This window comes from Patagioenas fasciata, chromosome 15 (genome assembly GCF_037038585.1).
Source record: "Patagioenas fasciata isolate bPatFas1 chromosome 15, bPatFas1.hap1, whole genome shotgun sequence".
Classification (NCBI taxonomy): Eukaryota; Metazoa; Chordata; class Aves; order Columbiformes; family Columbidae; genus Patagioenas; species Patagioenas fasciata.
This window is the reverse complement of record NC_092534.1, coordinates 2,277,830-2,291,330: the sequence shown is the minus strand read 5'-3', so window position 1 is coordinate 2,291,330 and position 13,501 is coordinate 2,277,830. Positions and strand designations below refer to the sequence as shown.

General features: G+C 53.7%; 1 protein-coding gene across 3 annotated transcripts in view; it reads right to left on the bottom strand.

Annotated features, from left to right (window-relative positions):
* Positions 1-13,501, bottom strand: part of SYT17 (synaptotagmin 17) — a 57,282-nt gene that overhangs the window by 7,655 nt on the left and 36,126 nt on the right. Inside the window, exon 8 of one of the 3 annotated variants that reach the window (XM_065850653.2) lies at positions 5,589-6,739. The exons of the other annotated variants lie outside the window; for them this stretch is intronic. Coding sequence (XP_065706725.1) covers positions 6,543-6,739 — 197 coding nt within the window. The 3' untranslated portion in view covers positions 5,589-6,542. Of the gene's footprint in view, positions 1-5,588; positions 6,740-13,501 lie in introns of those variants that run through there. 3 annotated transcript variants of the gene reach the window in all.

Sequence of the window (13,501 nt, the reverse complement as noted above, 5' to 3'; positions counted from 1 at the left end):
CTCAGGAAAAAATAGGGCGGGGAAGCAAGGGAGAATCACATTTTTGTGGCCACTTTTCACATGCAGTAGGTGTTAATCAATAAATGGCGGAGCTGCGGTGCCCCCCCCAGGCTGCGGCTGCTGTCCTGCCCCACTCACACGTGTGTCCCTGAGGCTCCTCCTGCCCTCTGCCGGCCCCACAGATGGGATAGCTGATGGGTCCGTCCCACGGCCCCAGCCCCATTCCATGGCTCAGACCCACGGCCCCATCCCACGGACTCAAGCCAGTACCACGGCACCATCCATGGCCCCGTCCCATGGACTCATCCCTGTTCCCCGGCCCCATCCCACGGTCTGTCCCATGGCCCTGTCCCATGGACCTGTCTCACGCCAGCACATGCTGCTCAAGGCAAACGCGCAGCCTCTCACAGACAGAAACAAGACCAGCCCAGAGACATCTGCCATGTCCCGGCAGAGGGCCCGGGGCTGCTCTGGCCATGTCCCACCAGCGAAGAGGAAAGTTGATTTCGAGGAAGGCCAAATACTTCTGCAGCAACGGGAGGGAGGGGACCGGCAGCCGCCGGCCCTGCGGCAGGTCCGCGCTGCTGTCCCGCGGTGTGGGGGTCACACCCCCGGCACCCCAAGCTCTGCACTCACCCTGGCTGATCTTGATGTTGGTCTGGGGGAAGGCGTGGGCGGCCAGCAGGGCTGCGGAGAGCAGCGCGGAGAGCAGCGCGCACGGGGCCCGCCCGCCGCCCATGGCAGCGGCCGCCGATCGCTGCGGACCCTCCCGGCTGTGCCCGGGCGGCTCGGGGCGGGGGTGATATAGGCGCTGCTGCTCCCTCCCCCAAAACCAGCGGCTCTCCCAGCGGCATACGCCTCCCCCCGCCAACGGCTGAGCCCGGACGCGCTCGAGCATCCCACCCATCCCACCCCGAGGAGCTTTGCCACAGCCTGGCGGGGGGGGGGGGGGTGCACGTCTCCTCCAGAGACTCTTTGTTACATGCTGCAGCAAGCAAGGAAATCCCTTTTCCACCCCTCCACCCCGAGTTGTGTCGTGAAACATTACTTTGTGTCCCAGTCTAGCGCTGCCGGGCCCCGCGGGGACGCTGCGGGGGGAGCTCGGGGCAGAGCCGCCCCCGGGGGTGCCTGAGGCCGCGTCCCCTGCGGGGACAGCTCGGTGAGCAGGCTGGGACAAAGACGCTGAAGGGAGTGGAGCATCTCCCGTGTGAGGAAAGGCTGAGGGAGCTGGGGCTCTGGAGCTGGAGAAGAGGAGACTGAGGGGGGACTCATTCCTGGGGATCAATATGGAAAGGGGCAGTGTCAGGAGGATGGAGCCAGGCTCTTCTGGGTGACAACCAGTGACAGGACAAGGGGCAGTGGGTGCAAACTGGAACACAGGAGGTTCCACTGAAAGATGAGAAGAAACTTGTTCCTGGTGAGGGTGGCAGAGCCTGGCCCAGGCTGCCCAGGGAGGTTGTGGAGTCTCCTTCTGTGCAGACATTCAAACCCGCCTGGACACCTTCCTGTGGAACCTCAGCTGGGTGTTCCTGCTCCATGGGGGGATTGCACTGGATGAGCTTTCCAGGTCCCTTCGACATTCTGGGATTCTGTGACTCTGTGGTCCCCAGGGCTGGCAGGGGGTGCTGCCGTGTGCCAGGCTTTGTGCAGCCTGGAACCGTGGGGTTTAACCCACCGCTGCCCCATTGTGTGCTTGCCTTTGTGTGTGTTTGTGTGTTTTGTTTTTAACTGGGGCAAGGCAGTGCTTGTGCACACTAAAACAGCTGGAAGGACAAACCAGGGGTCCAAGGCTGTTTGAGGAACCCGTGCCGTTCCCGTCTGCTGGGTTCATGTAGAAAACCCTCAGCACCAGGAAGCAGCCAATATTATAACAGTCAGCATTCCCTAGCATGTCTCCTTTCTGTGGTTATTTTCTTTTTAAATAAACTTCAGATTTTAAAAAATATTGTATAAAGTCTGTTTCTAGCTGCTGTACTGGTACGAGAAACAGTATAGGCACAAATGCTATGAAACTTTGTGGTCCTGCTCTATTTCCAATTTATGCCTTAAATCAGCATTGAATTAACTGGTTGGGAACATAGTGCCATTCCCTTTTTATTCTTAGCTACAAATTAAAATTTTCAGCATTTTCTGGGACTTCAGCTAGGGTCACCCATTTTTACACGCAAGATTCAAGTAGAAACAACTTGGGGTGACGCAAAACTTTCAGTATAGTAAAGCATTCGGACTTACTCTAGAGGCACTAGCTTGTTCAATCAACTTGCTTATATTACATTTTCTTTGCATTAAATAAAGCCTTTTAAGGTAGCTCACACACACATTTGTGGTTCCATACATTGGTCTCAAACTATACAGCTCAAGGAAAAGCCTATTGATACATCAGACCACTAAAAAAATGAAGGAATTTGGAGGATGAGAAGCCATGGCATGACTTCGCCCTTTGTAACTGTGTGCCAGCCCCAGATAAAGCCAGTGTTAAAAGCAATTATCAGTAAACGATGGAACAAAACCCTTTGAGCATATTAATCTACTCCTAAAGCACAAATGTCTGCGCTTAAAGAGGGAGCAGAGATGCAGAACAAGTTGGGTCCTGTGGCTCCGTGCCCGGCGCAGCAGCTGCCCCCAGCCGGTCCCAGCGCTGGGAAGGTGCCCGCACGTCGCGCACGCAGAGCCGGCCGGAGCTGCAGCTGCGCTTCTGACTTCACAACACACACGATGCCTTTCACCTGCCCAAGGCAGCCCCAGGAGCACAGCCACGGCTCCTCTACCCAGCCCTTCTGCTCCTCTCTATCCACACGCTGTTTTCTGATTGTCCCCCAGGTCAGCAGCTCCTCAGTGCTTTTATTGACCTTTCCTCAGGGCTCCCTGGGCAATTTTTGGCACCGTATGTACATGACACCCCCCTGCCTGTGAAACAGCTACCTCCTGGCTCCAAGGACAGACTCATGGGAAGACTGCAGCTGCTCACATCTCTCGCTCAGCGCTGCAGCAAGCACCCGCAGGACTCGGGTCAGCTTCTGTGCCTGCCCAGAGCTCACGCTGCTGCCCAGAGACAGAGGAAGGATATTAATGTCAAAAGTAGCAACCGCTGAAACCACAGCCCCTTCTGGGAGTTACAGAAAGACATCAGCCTCTCACAGCGTGTTTGCCCAGGACACCCCATGGGCTCCCCCTCTCTACCGTGATTTGAATCTACCTGGAATCCTGGGGTCAGTTTTGGGCCCCTCACGCCAAGAAAGGCCTTGAGGTGCTGGAGCGAATTGAGAGAAGGGAACGGAGCTGGTGAGGGGCAGGAGCACAAGTGTGATGGGAGCGGCTGAGGGACCTGGGGGGTTCAGCTGGAGAACAGGAGCTGAGGGGAGACCTTCTGATCTCTGAACTGCCTGAAAGGAGCTTGGAGCCAGGGGGGTCGGGCTCTGCTCCCCAGGAACAAGCGCCAGGAGCAGAGGAAACGGCCTCAAGTTGCGCCAGGGGAGGTTGAGGTTGGATGTGGGGAACAATTTCTTCCCCAAAGGGCTGTGGGGCATTGAACAGGCTGCCCAGGGCAGTGCTGGAGTCACCATCCCTGGAGGGTTGGACAGACAGACATGAGGTTCTCAGGACATGGGGCAGTGCCAGGGGCGGGTTACGGTTGGACTCCATGATCTTGAGGATCTCTTCCAACCAAAATGATTCAATTCTATTTATTGAGGAGACAAAGCAGGAGGAAGCCAGAGAACAGATTTTCCATCAACCTCACCGCAGGACTTCTCCTTGCAGAGGGGCAGGTTAGAACTGAAACCCACCATCCACAACCCGCTCAGAAAGAGGATCCCCATGGCCAGCCCTGTCCCCAGCGCTCAGTGCTGGCAGGAGCAGGGAGCCCCAGCCAGCGGGCAGGAGGACGTGAAGGCGTTCACCAGAGAGCCGTGTTCACCAGAGAGCAGCGCGCACCGCCACACCAAGGGCGGCTCCTCCCTGTGTTCACCCCCATTCACAGTCACTGGGCAGTGGTTCAGCAATGAAGTCACCACGGTCTGGTTTCTCCATCCTCTACCTAAGGCCATGCCCAGAGCAGGGCGTCCTCACTGCCGCCCGCTGGATGGCTGCTGGATGCAGAGGGGACACCACATCTCCTGCAGCCTCTTTGCACCCGTTGCATTCCCTCCTCCCCAGAGCAGAGTCATGCTGTTAGACTGGGCTCCTGCCACACACAGGAATGCTCTGCGCACAGAATGGAACGAAACACGAAGGACCCAACGTAAAGCGGAGCAGGTCCCAGGCGAAAGGTGTGCTGCAGGGATACGCTATCAGAGTTACAGCTCAGACCTTCACACTGGAGCACAGACAGCCTGCAGGGCAGCAAGGACTACTGCCCAGCACACCAACACCTGCCCAGCACACCAACACCTGCCCAAACAAGCACTAACCTTTTTGTGATGGGCTTTTCTTTCTTTTTTTCAAGACTCACCTGTCCCTACCTATAGCAGCCAAACAACTAAACAGAGAGCAAATAGACATATATATGTATTGCTTTCTTTTTAAAACAAAAAACTATGAAAAGCACGGGAGGAAAAGGGATTTAATTCTGGGCTGCACTTGATGAGCAGAGAGGAGGGAGATGACACTGCCTGCCCCAGTGCAGGACTGGCATCGTGTACACCTCCCGTTTCGAAGGTGGGCAAGCCAAGGCAAGGCTTCTCCAGCACCCAGCCCCACGTCCCTGCCCACAAACACCACCTTCGTTTCACTCAAAGGAGCTCTCCCGCTTCTATGAAGGAGCCTGAGCTCGGAGAGAGGGAGAGCTTGCGGGTCTGTGCCTCTCCCGGCACCCAATGAGACCCTGGGGACCAGCGTGGCTGGGGACAGCTCTGCCCTGCGGGGTGTGGGGGACACAGGCCACTGCCAGGACCGTGGGTACAGCCCAGCGATTCCCCGGTGGGCGAGTAAGCAGGATTCAGCACACCCGGGGCCCTTCTCCGCCTGCTGCTCCACCACAGCAGCGCTGACAGTGGCTGAGCCGACCCATCCATAACATAACACCCGTAACGAGTTGGACTCGATCATCCTTATGGGTCCCTTCCAACTCAGGACATTCTGTAACACCCCAAGGACTTCCAACCCAACACAGAGAAACGCTGCTGGGGACACAGATCCTTCCTCCTCCAACATGAAGACACGCAAAGACAATAACATCATAACCCAGCTCTCTTCAGGATTATGTCCTTTTTGTTGATTTCTTGAACAGGCTGTAAGCAAGAAAGAGATTTTTATGCAGTCTCAATGTTGATAAATAGAGCAATAAAAAATAATAACACTTTGGGGCCCACTCCTGCAAAGAACCAAGACCCAGAGCCCGGTGCAGAGACTTGTACGTGTGGGACCGGCAGCACTGGGTGTGCTCGGGCTGAACCACGCACGGCCAGAGCCACACGCTTGGCTCATCCCTCCCAGCTCCAACAGCAGTTCCCCAGTTTCTCTCTAATTGCTCCTGGTTTGTCTGCAGTGAGTAAGAACCGAGTAATCGCCAACATTTTGGTTTTTCTTGTGCCATAAACAACTGATGGAGCTCAACACACAGATGAATTCTGCTAAGTATCACCCCAATCTATATGGCACAATTAAATAGAATTTTATTTTCAATAAATATACAATCTGCATCATACCAGACAATATGCTGTGAAAAAATAAAATGTACAGAAGCGACCAACAGGACAGCTTGACCGTAACTAAGTTCATTTCGTGACCTGAAGAACTACCTGGGTTAACACACACAACACAGAAAGAGCCACTGCAGTCTGTGAGAGAATTAAAATTGTGTATTTTGGGTCTTCTTAACCGCAAAAGCCCCCGCAGCAGGTTTCTTTTGCACAACACAGGTTTGAAAAGACATGAGCTGGCTTTTCCAGTAGGAATGCTATTGGAAATGTTGACTTTGCTAGATCATCACTGTATCTACTGGATGCACACAGACTGCTATCGAGAGTGGCAGGTCTCACCACTGACAGGACATCGGATCCGTGTGACACGAGGCCGCACAGCCGCAGGCACACACGCACCCCGGCACACAAATGCACGCGTATGTACTAACAGGAGCTTAATTCTGTTAAAGCTAGTACACGGACAAAACTGGAGTCTGAATCGATTTCACCACAGGTTCTACCGTTCAAAAAAACATGATAGCCTAATTACCACGTTCACCAATGAGAGCACACGGGTACTTATATCTTCAAGAGGATGAGCCATGGGTTGGACTGGAAGGACAGCGGAGGCAACTCCCAACTCTCGCACCCCCCGGCGCTTCCCGCAGCCCCTTCTGCGGGTGCAAACAGCGGAGCGGTGCCGCTGCGGCAGTGACGGCTCCGGCACAGCCGCTGGTGGCCCCGGGGGGACGGCCAGGACCCGCTGGGACACAGCTGGTAGGCAGCTGGGTGCCGGCAGCTGCTTCAATCCAACGGAGCTGCTGTGGGGTGCGTGTAGGGTGTGAGGTGGGGTGTTTCAGTCGGTGGTTTGTTTTTTTCCCTCGTCTGCCTGCTTGGTCTGGCTGCTGTTAGCCCCCCACCTCATGTCACCTCCAGGGACGCCGGGGAGACGCGGTCACACTCCTCCCGGGACCGCAGGCTGTGCCACTGCTCCACAGCTGTCCGGTGCGCGTTGAGCATCCGGCGCCAGTGGTTGGACTCGGGGGCGCCCGTCGAGTACTGCCCGATCACGATCCTCCCAATGAAGTCGTTGCTGCTCTTCACGTTGTGCCCGTACACTGGGGAGAGCAGAAACAGAGACGGGTCACGGCAAAAGCATCGCTTGTCCACCCAGAGCCAAACGTCCTCCAGGCCCCCGCACAGCACACTGGACACCAGCGCTTCTGGCGTCAAACTCGGCACCTCGGAAATGTTAGAGACAAAATCAGAAGTTTGGAAGGAATAAGATACGCTGTACTATAGACTGAAATACGATTCACATAAAGATACAAATCCACAGTTATCATGGTATTTAACAGAAACAGAATCATTGAATGGGTTGGGCTGGAAGGGACCTTAAAGCTCGTTAGGTGCCACGGCCCTGCCACGGGCAGGAACACCTTCCACCAGAGCCCCGTCCAGCCTGGCCCGGGACCAGAATTACATTGGATAAAGAAATGACAGAAGCACTGCCTGGGCACCGTGCAACGCCGAGAGCAGCCCCGCAGCCCGCACCTGGGGAAACCAACACGCAGCATCTCGCAATGTGCTCCTCCAAATCAAATGCCCACTCAGGTTCCAGCGCCAATCGACAGCCCTCCCAGCTGGGGACAGGAACCACACACGCACCGGCTGCCAGGGATGCCCATACAGAAACTACTTGTCATTATTATCACTGCGGCTACTTCTTAAAAGTCCAGGAGAGCAACTGAGGGAGAGGCGTCAACCCAACACCCATCCCCTGCATCAGCCCCATCTCCTGCAACGAAGATCGCAGACAGCAGCGAACTGTAACGCTGGGGCCATCCCAGGAAAGGCTGCACGGTCCCACCAGACAGGGGCAACAGCGCTCGGTGTTCTGCAAACTGCAGCCCAGCTTCGGCTCATTAGAGAGCTGAACAGACGTCCAAACACGCTGAAGCCAGGGCAGTGTTTAGAATAATAAAGAATTGTAAATCTCCTTAGGAAAAGGGCTTTTTAAGAACAAATGCCTGCAGGGGCTCCAAATCCCCCCAGGTTTGTGCAACAAGAGCAAGTTCAAAGGCAGTGTTGGGTCTGGCCCAGAGCCCTGAGCCTGGCCTGGAGCCCAGGGTGGCCCCGCCAGCAGCACCAGCTCTGCAGGGCTGCTGGAACCAGCACGGGCGGCAAAGCCTCCGGTGGGATCTGTGCTGGCAGCACCCACCGCCCGGCAGGACCCCCGGCCCTGAGCACTGCACCTCGCTTCCAGCCGCACAGCTCTGCCCAGGATGCGCGTTTCCTCTCCTAATATATCCCGCGATTAATTAGGATTATTTTAATGTGGTGCTCAGTATCTCTCTACCATCACCACACTCTGCAAAGGCTGGTTCTGAGTTATTGCACCAGTATAGGATCTTGCACCAGTACAGAATCTTGCTCCAACTTAGGTAAACTCAGTAAATGCTGCATAATCTCAAATCTTTAAGTAGTCAGACAGTGATAAAAAATTATTAGGAAAGCGGACAACCTTTCTGAATCGTGAATGCCACTCATTTCAAACATTACTTGCTAGTAAAGTGCTGTCACAAGCTAAATGAAATTGTTAGTGCCTATTGAGAGCAGATGACATTTTAGTAATATTCAAATTGTATTTGTTTTGGCCCCAAAGCAAAGCTGCACAAGGCTCCATCTCGCTTTGTACCTTCCGACAGCTCTGACACACAGTTTATGGGCAGAGAGGTTTCTCCACATCAAATTACCTGGGGATATTTTCAGTGACAGCAAACCTTCAAACGTCCCAATCATTTCTCCAAATAATCGCGCCGAAAAAAAATGACACAGCAACTGAGGGCACCGCAAGTCTGCCCGCAAACCACAGTTAAAAATGAACTTGGGTCCATCTTCCCCGAAGGCAGAGCACATCGCTCCCGCTTGTCACCATCAGGTGACGCCGCCACGTGCCGCCCAGAAGCGCCGCTGCCAAGGGGCCAGGCTGGTGGCGTTGGAAAGGCCACCTTTGCAGGATGCGGCTGGGAATCCTAAGCCATTCATCTCCAGTGAGTACCCAGCCTGCCGGAGTTATTAACGACTTCTCCGGCAAGGCAATGCATCACAAGTGTAGCCAGCACGGCTGTGCTGCGTGTCCCGCTAAGGCTTATCCAAGAGAAAACAAATACTGTGATAAAACAACACAGAAGGACCCACAAAACAAACGCCTCCTCCATTTTTTTTCCTCCTTTTTTAAAAATCTTCAAGAATGAAAGAAAATTAAGCCTAATCCTGGGAGACAACATCAAGTAATTTAAACCAAGGAGTCTTAAAGGCCATCAGTTAATCACAGGATAAATTAACAGTGAGGAAGTTACCCCAGGCATACCAATTCTTCAAAAATAATCCATGTCAGGATGGTAGAATGAGTAGGTGTGCTAATCAAGGGGATCTGTTATTTTATTGTTTAGCCGAGTATTTTGAACTCTTATAAAGCATCATCTTGCTAATCCCATCACATCAGGTAATTAGCATGTTGATTCCTTTAGGGTATTAATGGCCTAATTATACAAGCATTGTTGCCTCTATCATTAACTAGTTCAGACAGCACAGAGGCAGATTTACTGCCGAAGAACAGGGAAGACATTTTCCAGGCCAACTGTGTATTCACACACAGACAGTAAGAGGTCGCACTGGATTCAACCGCAGGTTTACAAACTCGCAGCTTCACCACACCAAAAGATGAGAGATCTTTGTGTGCCAAAAATTCAGCTTCACTCATCAGTTAAAGCCTTTAAAACTCAAGGACATGCCTTCCTTGGAGGGTAATTGCTCTGTTCCACTCTTAAAACAGCCAGTATTTGCTGAGCAAATTTGCAGATGGTTGAGGTTCCTGGAGTTGTTGCACGGACCTCACCCAGGAGAAGGTGCTGAAGTCAGTGCTGTGAAAATGAGCCCTTCCCTTTGCTCACACTCAGGAGCACAGCTTTCCCTGTTGCTGTCACCAGTTCTTCCAAGAACAGCTTGGAAAGGAAAGCTGTAGGACCCCCAGGCCCTGTGAGGCCAAGCCGTGCTGCAGGCACTCGCTGCTGGGGCTCGAGCGTCCTGTGCTACAGAACACAGCTCTGCTCCATCCCACTGCTGCAGCCAGCGCTGCTGCTCGGAAACAGGTGAGGAACCGTCTCCTTGAGCGCCCCTGAGCACGCAGGAGCCATTGCACTTATTGCATCACGTACACTCATGTCTGACACTTCATAGAATCATTTTGGTTGGAAAAGACCCTCAAGATCATGGAGTCCAACCATAACCCACGCCTGGCACTGCCCATGTCCTGAGAACCTCATGTCCGTCTGTCCAACCCTCCAGGGATGGTGACTCCAGCACTGCCCTGGGCAGCCTGTTCAATGCCCCACAGCCCTTTGGGGAAGAAATTGTTCCCCACATCCAACCTCACCCTTCCCTGGCGCAACTTGAGGCCGTTTCCTCTGCTCCTGGTGCTTGTTCCTGGGGAGCAGAGCCCGACGCCCCTGGCTCCAAGCTCCTTTCAGGCAGTTCAGAGATCAGAAGGTCTCCCCTCAGCTCCTGTTCTCCAGCTGAACCCCCCAGGTCCCTCAGCCGCTCCCATCACACTTGTGCTCCTGCCCCTCACCAGCTCCGTTCCCTTCTCTCCACTCGCTCCAGCACCTCAAGGCCTTTCTTGGTGTGAGAGGCCCAAAACTGATCCCAGGATTCGAGGTGGAGAAGCTTCAGTCTGCTCCAAAGCCCAGGAGAAGCAGCTCACATCACACCCTCGGTACAGACCCTGGATAAACCACTCATGCTCCAACCAGGACTCCCAGGCGCTCAAGCACAATCCCAAAACTATAGCTTGTCCAGATCCAAGGCGTCCCTGGGCTGAGCCGTGCCCTGGCTGAAGGGAACCCGCTGCTGGAGCGGGACACGCTGCAGAGCCACGGTGGGGCCACGAGCCCCGGGACGGGCAGGCTCTGCCAGAGCCCTCTGCTCCTCACGCTGCAGCGACCCGTGTACCACGGCCACAGACCCCCCGGCAGCACAGCCACAGCCACACCAGCTCCTGCTTTTGGCCTCTGGGGGAACAAAGCTGCTGCTCTTTCCTTCCAGCTGGTTCCAGCACACAGAGGTGAGGAGCCCTGTGGTCCAGCCCTCGGGACAGCAGCTGGGCGCTACGCCAGGCTCCGAGCCCCGGTTACGGTACAAGTGGACCGAGCTGCATCACCCCATGTCTGATAATCCCCTTCCAGAGTCTGAAGGGAGCTCAGAGCAGATTTCACATTAAATCTGCTCTTGGCCACAAAAAACAGTAACTCTGTGGAGCTGCTCAGAAGCAGAAAATTAGGTAATTATCATTAGGTTTTTCTTCAGACAGACTCAGACTCCGGTTATGGACAGGTAGACACTGCTTTCCATTCAAGAAACGTATTTTCCTGCCAGAAACTACACACCTAATCTCATCATCTCTCTTCCCACCATCACAGTAATTTACACAATAGCAACATCCATTTCCAGGCCAACACAGACCAAAAAGCAATTAAGGAAGCAGAGGTCAAATCAATTCCTTCTGCAGCTGCTCTTCACCGAGGGATGCATTTGGAAACTGAAAGACTTCTTTAAAAAAAAATATCATTATAATAGAAACGCTGAAATATAAAAGAAAATGGGGTCCATTTATGTGCATTAAAAGGGCTGAATTCTTGAGGACAAGCAATGCAATGTACATGAAACTTTTTCGTGTTATATACTTACCAAAGCATCATTCCTAAATGACTTGGGTCCTAAATGGCCTGGGTGCTACATGAAACTTTTCCCAGGGGTGGGCAGCAGAAGGAGCAGCCAGGTGATGGCCCGTGTCCCCATGGGTGTCCCCAGGCAGCACCCGGGGCCACAGGGACGACACAGGGCCCTGGCTTTGGGTGCAACTGCTGCCCACACCTCCCGTGACCACGGGCACCTGGAATTGCTTTTACCTGGTCACCTATTGCTGCGTAATCCGGCACTCGCCTCTGAGCCACCCGGTTGCCTGGGTGGCATCAACCCAGGAACCCGATCCAGCCAAAACGCCCTTTCCCTTCCCCTTCACCTTAACTGAGACTTGCAAACAAGTGCCTGTGAACAGCACAATGGCAAAGTATTCATGATTCATCTGCAATAGTAAAATTTAAGCTGGCAATTCAAATACTACTCCATCCCTTGATCGAATGTATTAGCAGCCTTGAAATGACCAAGATGGAACACTAATTCAGAAAATTTCTTTAGGCTAACTTCAAGGCTTTCAGCACCATTCCTGGGGCGGATTAGAAGGGGGTGGTCAGTAGGTCAGAGGGGTTCTCCTGCCCCTCTGCTCTGCCCTGGGGAGACCACACCTGGAATATTGTGTCCAGTTGTGGCCCCTCAGTTCCAGAAGGACAGGGAACTGCTGGAGAGAGTCCAGCGCAGCCACCAAGATGCTGGAGGGAGTGGAGCATCTGCCGTGTGAGGAAAGGCTGAGGGAGCTGGGGCTCTGGAGCTGGAGAAGAGGAGACTGAGGGGGGACTCATTCCTGGGGATCAATATGGAAAGGGGCAGTGTCAGGAGGATGGAGCCAGGCTCTTCTGGGTGACAACCAGTGACAGGACAAGGGGCAATGGGTGCAGACTGGAACACAGGAGGTTCCACTGAAAGATGAGAAGAAACTTGTTCCTGGTGAGGGTGGCAGAGCCTGGCCCAGGCTGCCCAGGGAGGCTGTGGAGTCTCCTTCTGTGCAGACATTCAAACCCGCCTGGACACCTTCCTGTGGAACCTCAGCTGGGTGTTCCTGCTCCATGGGGGATTGCACTGGATGAGCTTTCCAGGTCCCTTCCAACCCTGACACTCTGGGATTCTGTGGCGGGCCAAGGGAGTCAGATGAAACTTTTGTAGGCTGTGGCAACAGCAATTGCAGGTATACAAAACTGGGTAGGATGTTTTGAAATTACTTTCATGCCTGGTGATTGACCCAAGCACCTCATGTTCTCCCCTAGATCAGCTATAAAAATTAAGCTGGAGTTTTGCTAGCTAGTATTGCAATTGAATAGCTTTATCCTGTTCTGGAAAGGCGAAAGATTCCTCGGGGAGCCGGTTCCTGGGAGCAGGAGCTGGGAGATGCCCCGGCTGCAGTGGATGCTCTGCCACAGCGCTGCCTGCTGTGCTGTGCAACGTGTGTCGGAGGGTGAGCTGCACCAAGGGCTGCTATGGTATGTAAGGCCTCCAAAATAGGCAAGATGCAACTAAATTGCATTTGAAACAAATTTTTAAAAGAAAACAACGTTTGGAGCAAATTGTTAGAGAACGGGTGGTAGTGTGCTGTAAATAAGCTTGTTGCACACTAGCATAAACTGAGTGAAGATGTTCTGCTAGATGTCTGGCCTGAATGACAGCACAGATGAGAAGCAGGGACACATTCTTGCTTGTTATTTCTTTTTCCTCTCTGAGTTAAATGGTTTTAATTGCATTGCAAATAACTGCTGTAGGTGACTGGAGAAGAGTTAAATGATTTGTGCCAGTGCTCCCCGCGACTCTGCTGTGCTGGGATTTCTCCACCCATTGCGCAGAGGCTGCAGCGGGTGCTGGGGCAACACAGGTGCAGAGTGGCCGTAACCGCCGAGGAACTGCTGGGCATGTCTGGCAGAGGGATTTCAGGAGCCGCAGATGGTTTGTGACCCCAACCGAGCAAGGTGCTTCTGCATAAAGCTTTTCCCTCATCACATCAGTCACAGAATCCCAGAATGTCAGGGGTTGGAAGGGACCTGGGAAGCTCATCCAGTGCAATCCCCCATGGAGCAGGAACACCCAGCTGAGGTTCCACAGGAAGGTGTCCAGGCGGGTTTGAATGTCTGCACAGAAGGAGACTCCACAACCTC